At 39.5% G+C, this 19,201-nt stretch overlaps 1 protein-coding gene across 3 annotated transcripts in view; it reads right to left on the bottom strand.

Moving 5' to 3' along the window:
* Positions 1–1,798: 1,798 nt before the first annotated feature.
* Positions 1,799–19,201, bottom strand: part of ANO4 (anoctamin 4) — a 408,206-nt gene continuing 390,803 nt past the window's right edge. For 2 of the 3 annotated variants that reach the window (XM_025401959.1, XM_025401961.1), the window contains 4 exons: positions 14,207–14,326; positions 10,216–10,321; positions 3,369–3,564; positions 1,799–2,582 (listed from right to left, as the gene is read on the bottom strand). In XM_025401959.1, coding sequence (XP_025257744.1) covers positions 3,373–3,564; positions 10,216–10,321; positions 14,207–14,326 — 418 coding nt within the window. In that variant the 3' untranslated portion in view covers positions 1,799–2,582; positions 3,369–3,372. Of the gene's footprint in view, positions 2,583–3,364; positions 3,565–10,215; positions 10,322–14,206; positions 14,327–19,201 lie in introns of all 3 variants that reach the window. The other variant, XM_025401960.1, reaches the window with a different exon arrangement.

Below are 19,201 nucleotides of genomic sequence, written 5' to 3'. Positions count from 1 at the left end.
ATGATCCCCACGCGGGACTAGGTGGAGATAACTGAATCATGGGGGCGGTTTCCCCCATATTGTTCTCATGGTAGTGAATAAGTCTCACAAAATCTAATGGTTTTATAAAGGGCAGTTCCCCTGCACAAGCCCTCTTGCCTGTCACCATGTAAGATGTGACTTTGCTCCTCACTCGCCTTCTGCCATGATTTTGAGGCCTCCCCAGCCATGTGGACCTATGAGTCAATTAAACCTCTTTCCTTTATCAATTACCCAGTCTCGGATATGTCTTTATTAGCAGCATGAGAACAGACTAATGCAGTCACTTACAAGCTATCTGCGGCTATAAGATGGATATGCATGTCCTAGGAGAGGAATACTGCACAGGGGAAAGAGTCTGAGTGAGTAGGGCAGACTGTGCAATGGGAGGCTTTAGGGGAGCCCAGGGGTCAAGACTTGGTAGACACATTTGTAGAAAAGTTGGAGTTTTACAGCAATGCCACTGAATTATCAATGGAATGATACGATTTCCTTCCTATAAGAAATATGGAAAGTGTATGGCATTTATAGACAGGTTTCCACTTTAAAAAATCAGGCAACATATATTTTGCTAGTTTAAAGGTTAACCCTACTTGCTATTTGTTTTGTTTTGTCTTGTTTTGTTTTGAGACAGAGTCTCGCTCTGTTGCCCATGCTGGAGTACAGTGGCGCGATCTCAGCTCACTGCAACCTCCAACTCCTGGGTTCAAGTGATTCTCCTGCCTCAGCCTCCCAAATAGCTGGAACTATAGGTGCCCGCCACCATGCCTGGCTAATTTTTGTATTTTTAGTAGAGGCAGGGTTTCACCATGTTGACCAGGCCAGTCTTGAACTCCTGACCTCAAATCACCCACCTTGGCCTCCCAAAGTGCTGGGATTACAGGCATGAGCCACCACGCCCAGCCTGGTTGCTAACTATTTGGATAACTGTTTGGAATCACTACATTCCTGAGTGATCCAGACAATAGAGGCTTTTTTAAAAAACTTTTTAAAAATTTTTTATCTTCATAGTTTTTTTTGGATGCAGGTGGTTTTTGGTTACATGGATAAGTTCGTTAATGGTGATTTCTGAGATTCTGGTGCACCTGTTATCCAGTCAGTGTACACTATGCCCAATATGCAGTCTTTTATCACTCACCCTCCTTCCACCCTTCCCCCTGGAGTCCCCAAAGTCCATTATATTATTCTTATACCTTTGCATCTTCATAGCTTAGCTCCCACTTATAAATGAGAACATACGATATTTGGTTTTCCATTCCTGAGTTACTTCACTTACAATAATGGCCTCCAGCTCCAACCAAGTTGCTGCAAAAGACATTATTTTGTTCCTGTTTATGGCTAACTACTAGTCCATGGTATATATACTACATTTTATTTATCCACTCGTTGGTTGATGGGCACTTAGGTTGGTTCTGTATTTTTGCAATTGTTAATTGCAGACAGCTGAGGTTTAAATGAAGATTATAGTGTTGAAGTAGGATATTTCTAATATTCTAGTCTTATGAGGACTTATAAAATTGGGTAGGTTATCAAATCCTCAAATTATGGCATATTCATTATGGCTTATATTTAAAATATTCCACCGTCAAGATTGGGGAAAAAGTTCTTCAGAAACATATGCTGGTATTTGGCTATACCGTTTGTTTTTGCATGCATTTATCCAATAAACATCTGATTTCCTGCAAAGTCCCTCAGATATTCTCCTCACATTAAAGATTCCACTTATTCTGTGATTCCTCTTATTCTGTGGGACAAAAAGACAACAGAATTTCAGAAGAGCCAGCTGAAAATATTCCATGTGCATAAATTTATTTTAAATTTTATTGCATCACATTATACAAGCATTAATCATGGCTTCATGTTGATGACTATTTAAATGTGAAAATTCATCATTCATGTCAGTACTTTTTGGCTATTTACAAGTAAGGAATTTCTATGTACTTTATATATCTCTGTATTTGTATGTACATATGCAGGAATACATGACTATACATATGTACACACAGAAGTACATCTATGGCCATACACATAGCTATAGATATGTCATATAGAATAATCTTCTCAGAAAGGTCTAAAATTAAAAAAAAAGGAAAGAAAAAGTTGTAAACAGGGTCTTGTCTGTGTTGTTGGTGACATGGAATTAGGACCATATGATGACATTCTAGGAATGTGTGTCCATGTGTCTAAATACCCTTTTTAGCCCAGTGTCTGTAAAATTCACATGGGATAGAATGCAAAAAAGATAGCAAACAGGCTGAAAAACAGGCCCAGTATACAAGTTCCCCTTGATTTTAAAAACTTGAGAATGTAACTGCCCACATGTGCATGCTTGCTTGGTCAAGAATGGTCTATGGATAGATAGCAATTGTGCGCTGGACTGCAACGTGATTTCACAGCAGTGTGACTCCAACGCCAGTCCTCTACTGGATGCTGACCCTCCTGCGGCCGCCGGTATCTGTAGCATGCACTGCGGTTGCATTTTCAGTCATTCACTTGAGTGTGCTTTTGCACAGCCAGGAGAAGTAAACAGAATTCAGGTCCTTGGCCTGGAAAGGGACTATTTTCTGGAAAGAGAAAAGAAGGCATAAAGATCTGATGTTTACACAATTGCTTTAAAACATGATGTGTGATGGTTTGTACTTACCATGCACCAAAGGCATTCAAAGAATTTGTAACCCCAAACGGAGTCAGGGATGGTATAAACATTTTTATGCTTGCTTTATGGGTGAACAGACTGAGTCAGAAGGGCAGTCTGAAGCAACATCACATCCTGCCAACTATTGGGGAAACAGAGACAGACAGGCAGATACCATGCTTTCAAGCAAAAATTAGAAATGACCTGTTTGGGAAGAAAGCAGCCAGTAGTGGTGGGGCCAGAAGAAATTCTTCATCAGTTACTGGTCCTGCAGCCCAGGAGAGCCCTGTTGCCCCTTAGTCTCTGGCTGTTGAGACTTTCAGGAAGAATTCTCTTCGCTAATGTCTGCCTCCCACCTACCCAGAAAGAAGGGGCATGTTTCCCTGGGGATACTAAGGAAAACAGCCCGGCTGGAGGAAAAGAGAGAGGAAGCTTTGTTTCAGGGAACACCTAGGCCAAATCCTGAAGACCTTGACTGATAGACCAGAGTCTGACAAGAAGGCAGAGGAATGTTACAGAAGGTATGTGGGAGGGGAAGATCAAGCAAAATTTGCAATGATTAAAGTGAAAAACAAGCTTCTTTTGGATTGGGAAGCTTCTAAGGAGTTTATTTTGATCCCTGTTACTGCAACAATGGTAAGCTTTGCTTCAGGGAGTTTAAAGCACCCACTCAACCTTGGAGTGGCCTCAGATGCTGAGCACACCTCTCACCTACATGGTCACGGCCACTCGTTGTGGTGTGCTTTTCCATTCTTCTTCCTCTCCTTTCGTTCCTTCTGGAGACGTTCCAGTTCTGCTTCATACATCATCTCCTGAATCAAGTACTTCTCTCTTCTCATTCGATCCCTTAGGTCTTTTGGGAGGTCTGGGATCAGATATGAAATGAGGTGCTTTATACAAAACACGAGGTGCTAAAAACACAGAGGAGAATGTAACAGAGTCAGGTCTACTGTGTATCTTGAATGAGGTTAGAGAGTTGGCTGAAGAAGGATGTGGACCCTCCGGGGTATGTGGAGAGTGGAAAGAGGTCAGGGGAGGCGTGTATAATGCAAGATGATAGGACAGGTGAGGCCTGAACTGGTCTGATGCACCACCTAAGGAATAGAAAGAGGAGTCCGGAAGGAAGTTGGGAAAAGAATGGTCAGATAATTAATTCAAAGGAGATCCAGAAGAACGTATACTGTGGAGTCACAAAACCCAGGTGGAAGCTGGTAGCTTTCACTACTTAAGGGCTTTCTGTCTACCTGAGGATGAATTATTTAATTTCTCTGAGCCTCATTCCACTCATCTATAAAAAGAGTATTGTCAGAATTATGAGAAAATGTTTAAAAATGCCTTGTAGACTGTCAAGTGCTTTACAAATCTTGGTTATAAGAATTATCAGTGGGCCTAGGGAAATGATCATTTCAGGAAGAAGCTTTTTTCTTTTTGGTAAACTGTCACAAATTCTTTACTTGAAACACTAATAGCTGGAATTCTAGAATCACTGTCACTTCTGTTCATCTATATAATGGTAAATGATAAAGTACTAGATGACAATTTAAAGGTTCTTACAATTCTAAAGTATTAAATAGAGACTAAATCATGTTCAAATGATACTGCTAAGTACTCTTCGTTTTATTTAAAACTTGATAAATTTAGTGATGCATGGATGACACAAAATTAGGAAGCTTTTCTGCATCGTTCTCATATTTTCAATAGTTAATAACAAAATATTAAAAGAAAATGGAGGCCGGGTGTGGTGGCTCACACCTGTAATCCCAGCACTTGGGGAGGCCGAGGTGGGCGGATCACGAGGTCAGGAGATCGAGACCATCCTGGCTAACACGGTGAAACCCCGTCTCTACTAAAAAAAAAAAAAAAAAAAAAAAAAATTAGCCGGGCATGGTGGCAGGCGCCTGTAGTCCCAGCTACTCGGGAGGCTGAGGCAGGAGGATGGCGTGAACCCGGGAGGCGGAGCTTGCAGTAAGCTGAGATCGTGTCACTGCACTCCAGCCTGGGCGACAGAGTAAGCCTCTGTCTCAAAAAAAAAAAAAAAAAAAAAAAGAAAGAAAAAGAAAATGGAAAATTCTATTTGAAAAGTCAAATAACTTAAGGCAACCTTTTAAAAAGTTTGTCTGACAGATTTACAGCTGAATTCTACCAGAAGTACAATAAAGAGCTGATACCATTTCTGTGGAAACTATTCCAAAAAATTAAAAAGAGGGAGTCCTCCTTAACTAATTTATGAGGCCAGTGTCATCCTGATACCAAAACCTGGCAGAGAGACAACAACAACAAAAAAAACTTCAGGCCAATATCCCCCGATGAACACTGATACAAAAAGCCTCAATACAATACTGGCAAACCAAATCCAGCAGCACGTCAAAAAGCTTATCCACCATGATCAAGTTGGCTTCATCCCTGGGATAAAAAGTTGGTTTAACATATGCAAATCAGTAAACATCACATAAGCATTTCATCACATAAGCAGAACTAAAGACAAAAACCACATGATTCTCTCAATAGATGTAGAAAAGGTCTTTGATACAATTCAACATCCTTCATGTTAAAAACTCTCATTGAGCATTCCCCTTGAAAACCGGGACAAGACAATGATGCCCTCTCTCACCACTCCTTTTCAACGCAGTATTGGAAGTTCTGGCCCAGGCAATCAGGCAAGAGAAATAAAAAAAAGGGTATTCAAATAGGAAGAGAGGAAGTCAAATTATCTTTTTTTTTTGCAGATGACATGATCCTGTATCTAGAAAATCCCATCATTTTTGCCCAAAAGCTTCTTAAGCTGACAAGCAACTTCAGCAGAGTCTCAGAATACAAAATTAATGTGCAAAAATCGTTAGTATTCCTAACCACTAACAACAGGCAAGCAGAGAGCCAAATCATGGATGAACTCCCATTCACAACTGCTACAAAAGAATAAAATACCTAGGAATACAGCTAACAAGAAAAGTGAATGACCTCTTCAAGAACTACAAACCACTGCTCAAGGAAATCAGAGAGGACACAAGCAGATGGAAAAATGTTCCATGCTCACGGACAGGAAGAATCAATTTTGTGAAAATGACCAACTGCCCAAAGTAATTTATAGATTCAATGCTATTCCCATTAAATTACCATTGACACTCTTCACAGAATTAGAAGAAACTCTTTTAAAATTCATGTGGAACCAAAAAAGAGTCCAAATAGCCAAGACAAGACTAAGCAAAAAGAACAAAGTTGGAAGCATCATGCTACCCAACTTCAAATTATACTAAAAGGCTACAGTAACCAAAACAGCATGGTATTAGTACAAAAACAGACACATAGACCAATGGAACAGATTAGAGATCTCAGACGTAAGACTACACATCTACAACCATCTGATCTTTGACAAACCTGATGAAAGCATGCAATGGGGGAAAGGATTCCCTATTTAATAAATGGTTCTCGGAGAACTGGCTAGCCATATGCAGAAAATCGAAACTGAACCCCTTCCTTACACCTTTTATAAAAATTAACTCAAGATGAATTAAATACTTAAATGTAAAGCCCCAAACTATAAAAATCCTAGAAGAAAATCTAGGCAATGCCATTCAGGATGTGGGCAAAAATTTCTTGATGAAAACACCAGAAGCTACTGCAACAAAAGAAAAACCTGACAAATGGGATCTAATTAAACAAAAGCACTTCAGCACAGTACCAAAAAAAAAAACAAAAAAAAACAAAAAAAAAACCCAAAAAACAAACAAACAAAAAAAACCAACTATCATCAGATTAAACAGTTAACCTACAGAATGGGAGAAAATTTTTGCAATCTATCCATCTGACAAAAGGTCTGATATCCAGAGTCTACAAGGAACTTAAACACATCTACAAGAAAATACCAAGCAACACCATTAAAAAGTGGGCAAAAGACATAAACACTCTTCAAAAGAAGACATTCATGCGGCCAACAAACATATGAAAAAAAGCTCAACATCACTGATAATTAAAGAAATGCAAGTAAAAATCACAGTGAGATATCATCTTACGCCTGTCAGAATGTTGATTATTTAGAAGTCCAGAAACAACAGATGCTGGCAAGGTTTCAGAGAAAAAGGAACACCTTTACACTGTTGGTGGGAGTATAAACTAATTTAACCATTGTGGAAGACAGTGTGGCAATTCCTCAATGATTTACAAGCAGAAATACCATTTTACCCACCAATTCTATAACTTGTATGGCAAAGGACACAAACAGATACTTCTCAAAAGAAGATATACAAGCAGCTAACAATAATATGAAAAGATGCTCAGAATCTCTAAGGAAGTTAGAGAAATGCAAATCAAAACCAAAATGAGATACCATCTCATACCAGTCAGTACGGCTCTTATTAGAAAGGAATATATATCATTCTATTATAAACATACATGCATGCATATGTTCATTGCAGCACTATTCACAATAGCAAAGGCATAAAATTGCCGGTCAGTGATAGACTAGATAAAGAAATGTGGTACATATACACCATGGAATACTATGCAACCATAAAAAGGAATGAGATCACGTCCTTTGCAGGGACATGGATAGAACTGGAAGCTGTAATCCTCAGCAAACTAACAAAGGAATAGAAAACCAAATACCACATGTTCTCACTTTTAAGTGGGAGCTGAATGATAAGAACACATGGACACATGGTGGGAAACAACACACACCGGGGCCTGTTGAGGATGGGGGTGGGGGAAAGGAGAGCATCAGGAAGAATAGCTAAGGGATGCTGAGCTTAACACCTGTGTGATGGGTTGATCTATGCAGCAGATCACCGTGGCACACATTTACCTATGTGACAAACCTGCATGTCCTGCACATGCACCCCAGAACTTAAAATAAAAAACGCAAACAAAAAAACCCAAACGACAATAAGTTTTGTTTGAAAAATTTTAAGACAGTGATGGCTTAAAAATATCTTCTTTAAAGAGAGATCGTGCCATTGGTAAGCTAATTTCCAGGGAAGAGCAGCTTAATATTTTCTTCTCTTGGTTCCCTGGAGTGAAGGAAAAAGCAGTGATAGAATATTCTTGAAGAGGTCTAGGAAACTTTAGATCCAAACCAAGAGGCAACCTTGGCTTTTATTAATCCAACTTCAATATATGTGACAAGATATGAAATTTCCATTTATAACTAGAGTCATAGAAATACAAACTATTTTTGCAGCAATTTTCTTAAACCCTGAAAGAAAATAGATAATGTATTTTTATTGACACATAATATAGACAATTGCTAGACAGATTTTACTTTATAATTCCATTTTGAGTCTTAGCTAATAAATACTTATTTGGATGCTTGAATATAAATAATTCCGTGATGATACCCAACCAGAAGGACCACTTGTAAAACCCAGTCCCACTGGAAAATGCTTATGATCATGTTGGGAAATCCTGATAACTATTTGAAAATCATAAATTAACTATACGAATCAGTATATTTCAATATGTGTGGTAATCATGGCAATAATTGGAGACATTTAGAAAGAGTGAATCTCAAACTTGACAAAAATAAGCAATGGGGAAAGAATTCCTTGTTCAATAAATGGTGCTGAGATAACTGGCTATCCACATGCGAAAGAATGAAACTGGACTTCTACCTATCATCATATACAAAATTTAACTCAAAATGAATTAAAGACTTAAGTGTAAAACCTCAAACTATAAAAATGCTAGAAGAAAACCTAGGAAATACCCTTCTCAATATTGGCCTGGGCAAAGAATTTATGGTGAAGTCCTCAAGAGCAATTGCAACAAAAGCAAAAATTGCTAAGTTAAATCTGATTAAACTAAAGAGCTTCTGCACAGCAAGAGAAACTATCAAAGAAGTAAACAGACAATGTGCAGAATGGGAGAAAATATTTGCAAACTACACATCTAATAAAGGTCTAATATCCAGAATCTGTAAGGAACTTAAACAAATCAACATGTAAAAAACAAATAACCCCATTAAAAAGTGGGCAAAGGATACAAACAGTTACTTCTCAAAAGAAGATATACAAGCAGCCAACAATAATATGAAAAAATGCTCAGAATCTCTAAGGAGATTAGAGAAATGCAAATCAAAACCACAATGAGATACCATCTCACACCAGTCAGTACGGCTTTTATTAGAAAGTTAGGCCAAGCACAGTGGCTCATATCTGTAATCCCAGCACTTTGGGAGGCCAAGGCGGGTGGATCATGAGGTCAGGAGTTCAAGAGCAGCCTGGCCAAGATGGTGAAACTCTGTCTCTACTAAAAATACAAAAATTAGCCAGGCATGGTGGTGGTGCCTGTAATCCCATGGTGCCTGTAATCCTCTTACTTGGGAGGCTAAGGCAGAAAATTGCTTGAACCCACGAGGCAGAGGTTGCAGTGAGCCAAGACTGCCACTGCACTCCAGCCTGGGTGACAGAGCGAGACTCAGTCTAAAAAAAAAAAAAAAAAGAAAGAAAATAAACAAATTAACAGATGCTGGCGAGGCTGCAGAGAAAAGGCGACACCCGCACACTGTTGGTGGAAATGTAAATTAGTCCAGCTACTGTGTAAAGCAGTCTGGAGATTTCTCAAAGAACAAAGGGTTTAACTACCATTCAACCCAGCAATCCCATTCCTGGGTATATACCCAAAGGAAAATAAAGCATTCTACCAAAAAGACATGTACTCATGTGTCAATCACAGGACTATTCACAATAGCAAAGACATGGAGTCAACCTGGGTGCCCATCAATGGTGGACCGGATAAAGAAAATGTGGTATATGTACACCATGGAATACTATGTGGCCATAAAAGAGAATGAAACCATGTCCTTTGCAGCAACGTGGATGTAGTTGGAGGCTGTTATCTTAAGTGAACTAATGTAGAAACTGAAAACTAAGCAATGGACGTTCTTACTGTACGTACTTAGAGTGGAAGCTAAACACTGGGTACACATGGACATACAGATGAGAACAAAAGACACTGGGGACTAATAGAGAGGGGAGAGAGGGAAGGGACAAGGGGTGAATAACTACCTGTTAGATACTATGCTCACTACCTGGGTGGTGGGTTCAGTCACACCCCAAACCTCAACATCACGCAATGTAAGTTTGTAACAAACTTGCACATGTACCTACTGTATCTAAAATAAAAGTTGAAAAAGAAAAAAAAAATGAGTCTTACTGGGCTGATATTTTCCAAATGTTTCCAAACTATGGTCCCAGAATGCCCATAATCAGAATCATTACAGGGAGCTCATGAAAAGTCACAGACATATGTCAGAATATCTGGGAGTGAGGATGGAAAAACTGCATTTTTCCTAAAGTTTAAGAACTATAGCCCCAGAAAATTACATTTAGGACCACTGAGTCCAGATTTGTCCATTACAAACCAACTATGGACTTTCAAGTATGTCTTGGAAAAATCAAATACTTCAATTAAGAAAAAGAAAAGATCAAAAAGAGGTTACATAATATGACACTACTACTTTTAGAAGTATAGATAATCACATTCAAAATCCCCACTACTTATTTTTATTCATTACTCCTACTAACTTCATTATGTCAAAGGAAATAAAGAATTTGGCTGAGGAAACTTACCTCAAAGACAATGATAAAAGCTAATCGAGCAGCTAGGACATGCCAAAACTGCAGTGTGTAGCCATAGGGCACCAGTGAATGAGGCGGGTCACGGTAGTCCCGGTATCTATAAAGACACAGGAGAATGTTGCATTCAAACTATGATTTTTCTGATTCTAAAATCTCTTCCATTCTCATTATATAGTTCTCATTCAATAGGAGAGGAGTTTGAACAGTTTCTCTATACTAGATATCTGTTGTTTTGCTTGTCCAGCATTTTTCTTCTGATAAAACAATATCTCTTCTCCTCTGGGGAAACATTTGTGTGGGTTGGCTAGGACTTTCCCCTCCACCTGCCTGATCTCAGCTCAAAGGATGAGCCAGACCTGATCAGTGACATCATCAAGATGTCTGCTGGAACTGTCACTTAGTGAAAAATCACTAAGCCCATGGAAGGCAAAAGCCTGGGACTGCTGGTGGCCTTGTATGGAGTGAGAGAGCCTGCTTGAGAAGGAAGTCAAGAAAGCAAAGCAGAGCCAGCATAGAAGCAGCATCCTGCTGACACTGCTTGAGGTCTGGGATCCGGCCATTACTGAAGTTCATATCACCCCTTGAATCTCCCAGTTATCTGAACCAATACATTTTTTTTGTTGTTTAAGTCAGTTTACCCTGGATTTCTGCCACTTGCCACTAGAAGAGTCCTTCTAATGTATCCTCCAGCTATCACTTTTGAATCGGCATAAAATTCCACAAATGTTTGCTGAATACCTATTGGGGGCCAGGTACTATTCAGTGAACTTTAATCCATGTGACTCCATTAAAGTAATACTTTAATAATACAACATACTCTCATAAATCCACTGTGAAGCTCAAGAACTAAAACATTACCAGGAACTTACATCAATTGCTTCATTTACCCTGAATTTCATTTTTATCTTTAACTTATATGTATATACATTCGTCTGAATATTGTACTATTTAGTTTGTTTTGGAACTTTATAGAAAGGGTACTATACTCTATGTAGTTTGCTAGGTCTTGCTTTTTTTTTTTTTTTTTTTTTTTTACTATTATGTTACTAAGATTCATTCACATTATTGCATGCAGTTTATTTTTAATGCTGTATAATAGACTCTAGTGTGAGTATATTATGGTTGTTTTATATAGTATATAAGTATATACTTACAGGCTGGTCATTCCTATATTTTCTTTTATGTTGAGACAGAGTCTTGTTCTGTCACCCAGGCTGGAGTGCAGTGCTGCGATCTTGGCTCACTGCAATCTCTGCCTCCCAGGCTCAAGTGATCCTCCCACCTCCCAAGTAGCTGGGACTACAGGTGTGCAGAACAACGCCTGGCTAATTTTTTTGCATTTTTTAGTAGAGACAGGATTTTACCATGTTGCCCAGGCTGATCTCAAACTCTTGACCTTAAGCTATATAGTCACCTTAGCCTCCCAAAGTGCTGGGATTACAGGCGTGAGCCACCGCACCTGGCCTCTATATTTTCTTTCACTTTCCCTAACCATGGAAAGCTTTGAAAAAGAAAGCTCAAGTCCACTCACTTCAGCACATTCCTTTTGGGTAAAAGTTGGCTGCAATGCTCTGTGTGCCACTCCTTTCTGCCTTAGAATAGCAAATATTCTTCCCAGGTCATCGATGCATTTGAGAAGGTGTTTTTAAATTTTTCTCTACATGTTTAGATGTGTTCAGCCCGAGAGCTGATCCAGGTGCCTCACCTGCTATATGACTGAAAACAAACCTGAAAATATTATTTTATGTGATTTTAATTAGAAATTTGAAAATGTTTTCTTTAGGGGACTTTTAAGAAAACTGCTAAACAAAACAATCATAATTTAACTTAATGGTGCCAGCATGAACAACTCCATTCACATTAATAATTTGTGGAATATACTTTTATGTTACTATGTGGGACAGGCAGGAAGAATTATGAGCCAGGAAGCAGAAGAGGAGAAAGACTCTGTATTTTTATCTTATTTTCAAATGATTACAAAGTTTTAAACTCCAAATAATAGTTGGCATTTTATTTTGAAGCATTTTATACTTAGGATCCTGTATGCCTCTAACAATGTTTACTAAATAACTTCATGTATGAAATGGTCTGGACAAGCAAGTGGAAAATCTACTGAAGAAAGCATCAACTGTTGCTTAATTGCTTGCTTCTCCACCAGACCGCAACAGGGAGCAGCACTAGATTATATTCCAGCCAGTCTTTCTCCCCATCTTACTTGTCACTCCATGTGGGAAAGGAAATAAGCCATCTGATGAGATGTGACAGCCAATGAGAACTGGGAACTTGGCATGAATGTTTAAAGGGGTGGAGGGTGCACTGTCACTGCACAGAAATGGGGAGCCTCTGCCTTCTCTCACCCTCTCTTGTACTCTTAAACTGCCCCTGCCCAGGCTCACTGGGTATTCACGTCTCTCTTCTCCACATGGTAAGCAGAATGTCACTTGTTCTAGCAGGCCAACCCAATTTCTGCTCTCTAGGATCTAGTTTCTTAGACTGGGACTAAGTGGGTAAATCTGGGCTGCTAACAGGTCTCAACATCAGTTTCTGTGCCTGTGCCATTTCTCTGAAAAAAAATCAATTACAGGCAAAGGGAAGAGAAGGGACAAAGAAGACACATTATTTTATAGCAAGTGGTTACAAGGTTAATCTACAAAAGAAGAATCATCTGGTTTTGGTTCACAGAAAGCTGAAAATTCCCATCCCTAAGCATTATTTATTAATGCCAGAAAGAGTGACGCTGGAGCCTCACTACGACGACTCTGTCTAGAGTCCTTTCCGGGCTGTGTGGCAGGTGGGAGAGAGTTATATCCACATCGTGTGGCATGTCCACTAATGAAGCTACTTGAAAGAACACTGTGATGAAAGTTGGGAGCCTTGAATTCTACTCTAGCTTTGTTGTATCTCTCCAGACAAATCAATTACCATTTCTGGTCCTCAGCCTCACCCTCTGTAAGATGATGGATTGAAGCGAATCATTACGAAAGTCCCTATGTCAAAGCATCTAGGACTCGATGGCTGTTCTTCCTTGTGGCTTTGATTACAGGGAGAACATAGACTGTCAAAATTCTTTGTTTTGTTTTTGAGACAAGGTCTTGCTCCATAGTTTGAATGCAGTGGTGCTATCATAGCTCACTGCAGCCTTGACTGCCTGGACTTAAGTGATCCTCCCACCTTGCCTTCCCCAAGTGCTGGGATTACAGGTGTGAGCTCACAAAATTCTTATAACATCAAAGTATTAAGAGAAAAAGGTGCCATCTGGACTCTTCAAGAGCTTTATACAAGTAATCTCATTGAGCTTTTAGTGAATGGTTTTATCATCTGTCAGATGAGATAATATTGCCTAACTTAGAAAGCTGATGTGATGTTTAAGTGGAGTAACAGTTTCTGGCACAGAGTAGGTGCTCAACCAATTCTCCTTCATATATGTTTGTATAGATACACATCAAGAGGAACAGTTTAATTAATTTCGTTTTAGAGGGAGAGAAAGAGAGAATGAGCACATGTTGCAGAGGCTACTGTGGTGGAACCTGAAATGAACTAGGCCTCTTTCCACATGCTTCTGAGTTGTTCAACATTTAGAAATGTGATGTGATATACTCTGGGCAAGAGAGAGAAGCAGAACAAAGATAAGTGCCCTCAACAGCTGTCACTCAACCCCCATGGGGATTGTCTGTCCCTGAGTCCCTGGAGCCAGGGTATAACCTTCACTACTATATTTTTGGTTTTTCCCTTTAAGCCAGCAGTTCTCAATTCTGACTGCACCTGGTTTCTGAGTTCCACCGCCTGACATTCTGTTTTAATTGGTTTGGGATGCATCCCGGGCAAGAGAAGGCTTGAAAATTTTCCATGTGCTTTTAATGCATTGTTGAGATTGACAGTCACTGCTTTAAACACACTCAGCCAGAAGGGGCCTCCAGATTAAAATCTCTCCATGGTGGAGCCAGCTCAGCTTACGCAGAGCCACGCTGGGTGCCACACTCACCTGCAGTACTTAAGAGGAGTCCCCGAGAACTCACTGCCATCTGATTCAGGCTCAGATCGGTTCTCAAAGTCAGAAATTCGAAATACAGACAAGCTGGCATTCACATAGCCAACCATGCACCTATAAGAGGAAGCAAATTCTACCATTAGGACACTGATCACCTTCTCTGTATCCAGTTCCCCGAAGACCCTGCTTCCCAGACGTCCCTGCAATTGTAAATGCCTGTAACTGGCCTTTCCTTGTCAAACAGAACTCAGGTTGGGATGTGCTGGAAAGCCCTAGGCATGTTCAATCAGAACAAGTTGCTTGTTTTGGTTCTTGTCTTTTTCTGCAGAATCATCATACAGAACATCTCTACTCCAATTAATGTTTCAGTGAAATAGGTAAAAAGCAGCATTACATGATGGGCATAAATTATACGTAAGTCACAGCTTCTTTTGTTGATGATACACATAAACACAGTTCCTCATTAGTGGTTTTATATATGTTTATAGATATTCCCAAAATGTTCCAAATATGTCTGGTGTGCATATGACCCCCTCTCACCAACTCATATCTCATGCTACAGTCATGCTGGACTATGTTCCCTGACAGCTTCTGATGATTTCATCCTCTGCTCGTTATCTTTTCTGTTAGAATTCCCTACCTCTTCTTTTACAGGTGGAAATAGTATTTATCCTTCAGTGGCCACCTGAAACACCACTCCTTCTAGGAAGACAACCTAATCATTCCAGTCACAATGTCTCACTCCCTTCCCTCTCTCTGTAGTACCATTATACTTAGTCCACCACTACCAGATTGCTTGTACTAGAGTTGGCAGCATACATGTATGCCCTCTCCTTTGGACTGCAGTTTTTTGGGAGCAGAGCAGGTATCTTAGGTATTTATGTATCCTATGACTTAGGACAGTCTTACACAGTGTAGGAATCCCATAAATATTGAATCGATCTGATTGGAGGAAACTAAAGTATGTGATTCTATCGATCATTCTAGATTGAATGAGTAGATAAAATCAAGGATTTAATCATTCTGTCAATAATTCCACTCAAGAAAATGGACATTTTAAAAGTATGATAGCAAGCAGTACTCTCAGAAACATCTTTTCTACCAGTGTCTGAACAGTTTTACATATTGAACACTGTGGCGAACATATGCACTTACTGAGATAACAATGTTTGAAACTTTGGGTGAAATTAGCACTTAGATACATCCTGTATACATTTTTCTTTAAACAGTGTTTTATATACAAAAGCTTGGGTTTTGGGGTCAAATCTTAGTTCTGCTGGTTTCTAGTCATGTAATGTTGGCACATTATATAACTTCTTTTTTTTTTTTTTTTTTTTTTTCTGAGACAGGGCCTTGCTGTGTTGCTCAGGCTGGAGTGCAGTGGTGCGATCATGGCTCACTGCAGCTTTGACCTCCCAGGCTCAAACAGTTCTCCCACCTCAGACTCCTGAATAGCTGGGCCTAAAGGCATGTGTCACTACACCCGATTTATGTAACTTCTTAAAGTGACAGAAGTTCTCACCTCATAGGGTCGTTGAGGGGATTAAATTAAATGATGAATGTGTAGCACGTAATACAGATCTTAGCCTATAAGTAAGATAAACATGAGTGGTGATTATTCATTTTATTTATTTCTTGCATCTCGCAGGGGGTCAATAAATAATTACTGATTGAATGAATAAATAATGATCTTCAGATTCTCTTCATTAACACGTTTGGCATGATTTTTCCAAGCTGCTGAACACTAAACCTAAATGATGACATGAACACAGTTGTGAGAACACATGGGTTCTGCGTGTTACCTTGCTCAAGACAAATCACTGGCTTTATCATGGCCTTAAAAAAAATGAACCAAGCTGAAGGGCCCATTTGTCAAGTCACTCATAGGTGAAAACAAATGGTCAGGGGGTGTGTAACATGCCTTAATCCAAATGGCAGCAGGCCTCCCCTACTACTCGCTGAAAAGGCAATTCAGAATGATGTCTCCCTTACCTATGAACTGTCTAGAACTGGACATGAAAATAAATGAGTGCCTTGATGATGATTAGCTGTCACAGAGAGGGAGTAAGTTTTAGCAGAGTCTTTCTAAAGATCTGAGCTGTGGGAAGGGAAAGGTGTTCTGGGAACTGGTGAATAAAAAAGGCCCAGCACTGAAATGAAATATTCATGACCCCTCCTGCACTCTTACCTCACAGGCCAGCCCCAAGGCTTTATCAAGACTAACACTACTGTCCATTGGTTGTTCTGCTCCAAAACTCCATTCAGAAAATTTAAATTTAAATAAAACACCTGTCTCATTGGCCTATGCATGTAATGACAGTCATAAATCCCAGTTGAAAATGTGTCTTTAGAGGGTAATTACTCCTGAGTGCAAAACATTAAATGTGTACCTAGTGTATGAACACACAGTTATCAGCTGTGTATGTCTTCCTTCCATATCATTGCCATAATTGGCGAAAAAATGGATGCTAGGCATTTCACTAATTCCTTTCACCTTTTGTAGACTGTTAGTTATTGCCGACATCTATTGCCAAAACCAAATAGTCGAGGTGGTCATCAATTCAGGCAAGTGAGATTTCTCACACTTTGCTGTATAAAGTTCAACTAGTGGCATGCAAGTATCAACTCACCGACCCATTGTTATAGCAGGAAGGTCACAGGTAGTAGAGAGCCCATGCCTGTCACTGGGTTTACTGGCAGGAATGCTATATACTCTCACTGTGACCCACAACCAGCTCTCAATGAGACAGAGGGAGATGAGGCTACACTGATGATCAGGGAGAATTGAGAAGTACCAAGAAAAAAGTAACAGACAAAGGAAGGGTTTCCTCTGAATATAAAGTCATTTTTCTTAAAGGAGTGGTAGATGGCCTCTGTAGGCACTTCCAAGAAAGATCTAGAAAATGTCTTATATAGGGTAGTGCCATTTGGATTAGGAAGCATATCTCTTCCATGTAACTTCTGAGATGACCACACACTCATTTAAATGTGAGAATTCTGCCGTAAAAGCCATTCGCTGCTTATTCTTTTAAATCCTTTAATACATAAGAAAGGGATGAGCCAGCAATCACTGTACTACCCCAAAGGCTTATTATGACTTTCTATACCTTGACAATTCTGCTACTCTTATGAGTTCAGTAATTTCTAAAGCATTTCTAAATGGGAAAAAGAAAAAAAAAACCCTGAAAAGTAATAGAGTGGCCAGTGAGGCAGAAAATAAGATTCATGAAGAAACATACATAAATTTAACTATTCGAAAACATGAAAAATGACCAGGGGATTAGAAAACAAAAGGCAGGTATATAAGTTGAAAGTGGCAGAAGGCTAAGTCAAAGAGAAAGGTTAAAAAAGAAAGAAAGAAAAGAAAAGCTCTGAAGAGCCCAATAAAATTGATATAAGGAGGCTATTAGGTACACTTTAATCGCTGCGGACATTGTCTTAAATCGAATAGGTTGTTAAAATTCTACAGCTTTGATTCACTATCAATTGTGCATAAAGGTTCCCATTTTATTTTTTGGTTCCCTGTAAAACAAGGTAGATTTCACCATATTTGAATTTGGGGAAGAACAGAAACACCACTGAGACGGAAACCCCAGGGGGTTTACTGTTACGGGACAGCCTCAAGGGCTGTGAGGTGCAGATGGAGAGTGAGTCGAGGTTCTACCTTCACATGGGCTCCCAGGGTTACTCTGCCTTGTGATTCTGGGCTTAACCTTTTTTAACCTTTTCCTGCTCCTCAAAGTGAAGATAATAATGCACGTCCCATTCCCAGGGCTGTTTTGAGAATCAAATCATATGTGAAAATGGTTTCAGTGAAGGTAAGCTTTTTTAGGCTAAGCCAAGCAGAGAATGTCAACAGCAGTTGCAATTAGAAAGAAATGCCTGGGCAAAATAACGTGTCTTTAAATTTCTCTTAAAATGGGATGGTATGCTCACTGAAAGTTGCTAGATAATTAGTGTGGGTGGCCACATGCTTATAGTAGTCAAGAACTTTATAGAAGCCTTTTCAAATAACTGGATTGTGAGCTTTATGATATTTCTCAATCATTCACGCCGTAGCCCATTTATGTAGGATTAATAATGAACTTGGACCCAGGCCAGGTTTGCATGAGTAATGAAACTGGACCCAGGCCAGGTTTGCATGAGTTCAGTTGATTGGATTTGGTGGCACTCAACTCCTTGGGGTCGATCAGCTACCATGGCTGCAGAGGACAAATCAATCTGGCTCAGGCTAGTAAACCAGGGTTGCTTGTGTAAGTAGACAGCAGCCCATGTAGGGTGATATCTGGGTTATTAAGAAGACCCTGTGATCCCCAAACACATCTCACTCTGACCTATAGACATCTAAATCCCATAATAAGAATTTAATTATTTTGGCTTTAGCCAAACAGGGATTTTTAAAGCATGTTAAGACTTCTTGTCCTTTTTCCAAGGTACAGGAATGAAAGCTAGGGGATGTGTTATAATTTTGACTAGGCTTTATCTGACCATATGTAGACTGCCCTGGCTTTGCAAACCATTGAGGCAATGCCATAGAATTGATCCCCCTCCCAGGGAGTTTAGTCCATCCAACCTGCTTGGGGTAATATAGACATTGGTCAGGTCAATACCCAGGAAAAGGTCTTTCACTTACTTATTCCACAAATACTTATTGAGGACCTACTGGCTACTCAGTACATAGTTCCGTATTTCCTATGTAAGATCTGCAGAGTCTACACATAATGACACAATGTAAATCAGATTGTAACTGTCCTTTTGCAAACTCATAAAATGATATAACTATACACACATCATATACTACTTTTTTGATATACACATTAGCATATCACACATTTCTAAATTCATAGTGGGCAGAGGTCGGGGGTAGGGAAAATGATTAATTGCTACTCTTACATTGGATTCCATCTAAAACCTGTCTGACTTGTATGTCCTCCAATTCTTCGGTAGATGAGGACATGTTTTCTTTGGCTGACAGTGTTATTATTATTA

The sequence above is a fragment of the Theropithecus gelada genome, chromosome 11 (assembly GCF_003255815.1).
Source record: "Theropithecus gelada isolate Dixy chromosome 11, Tgel_1.0, whole genome shotgun sequence".
Taxonomy (NCBI): Eukaryota; Metazoa; Chordata; class Mammalia; order Primates; family Cercopithecidae; genus Theropithecus; species Theropithecus gelada.
The sequence above is the reverse complement of the archived record's forward strand: the minus strand, read 5'-3'. Positions and strand labels throughout refer to the sequence as shown.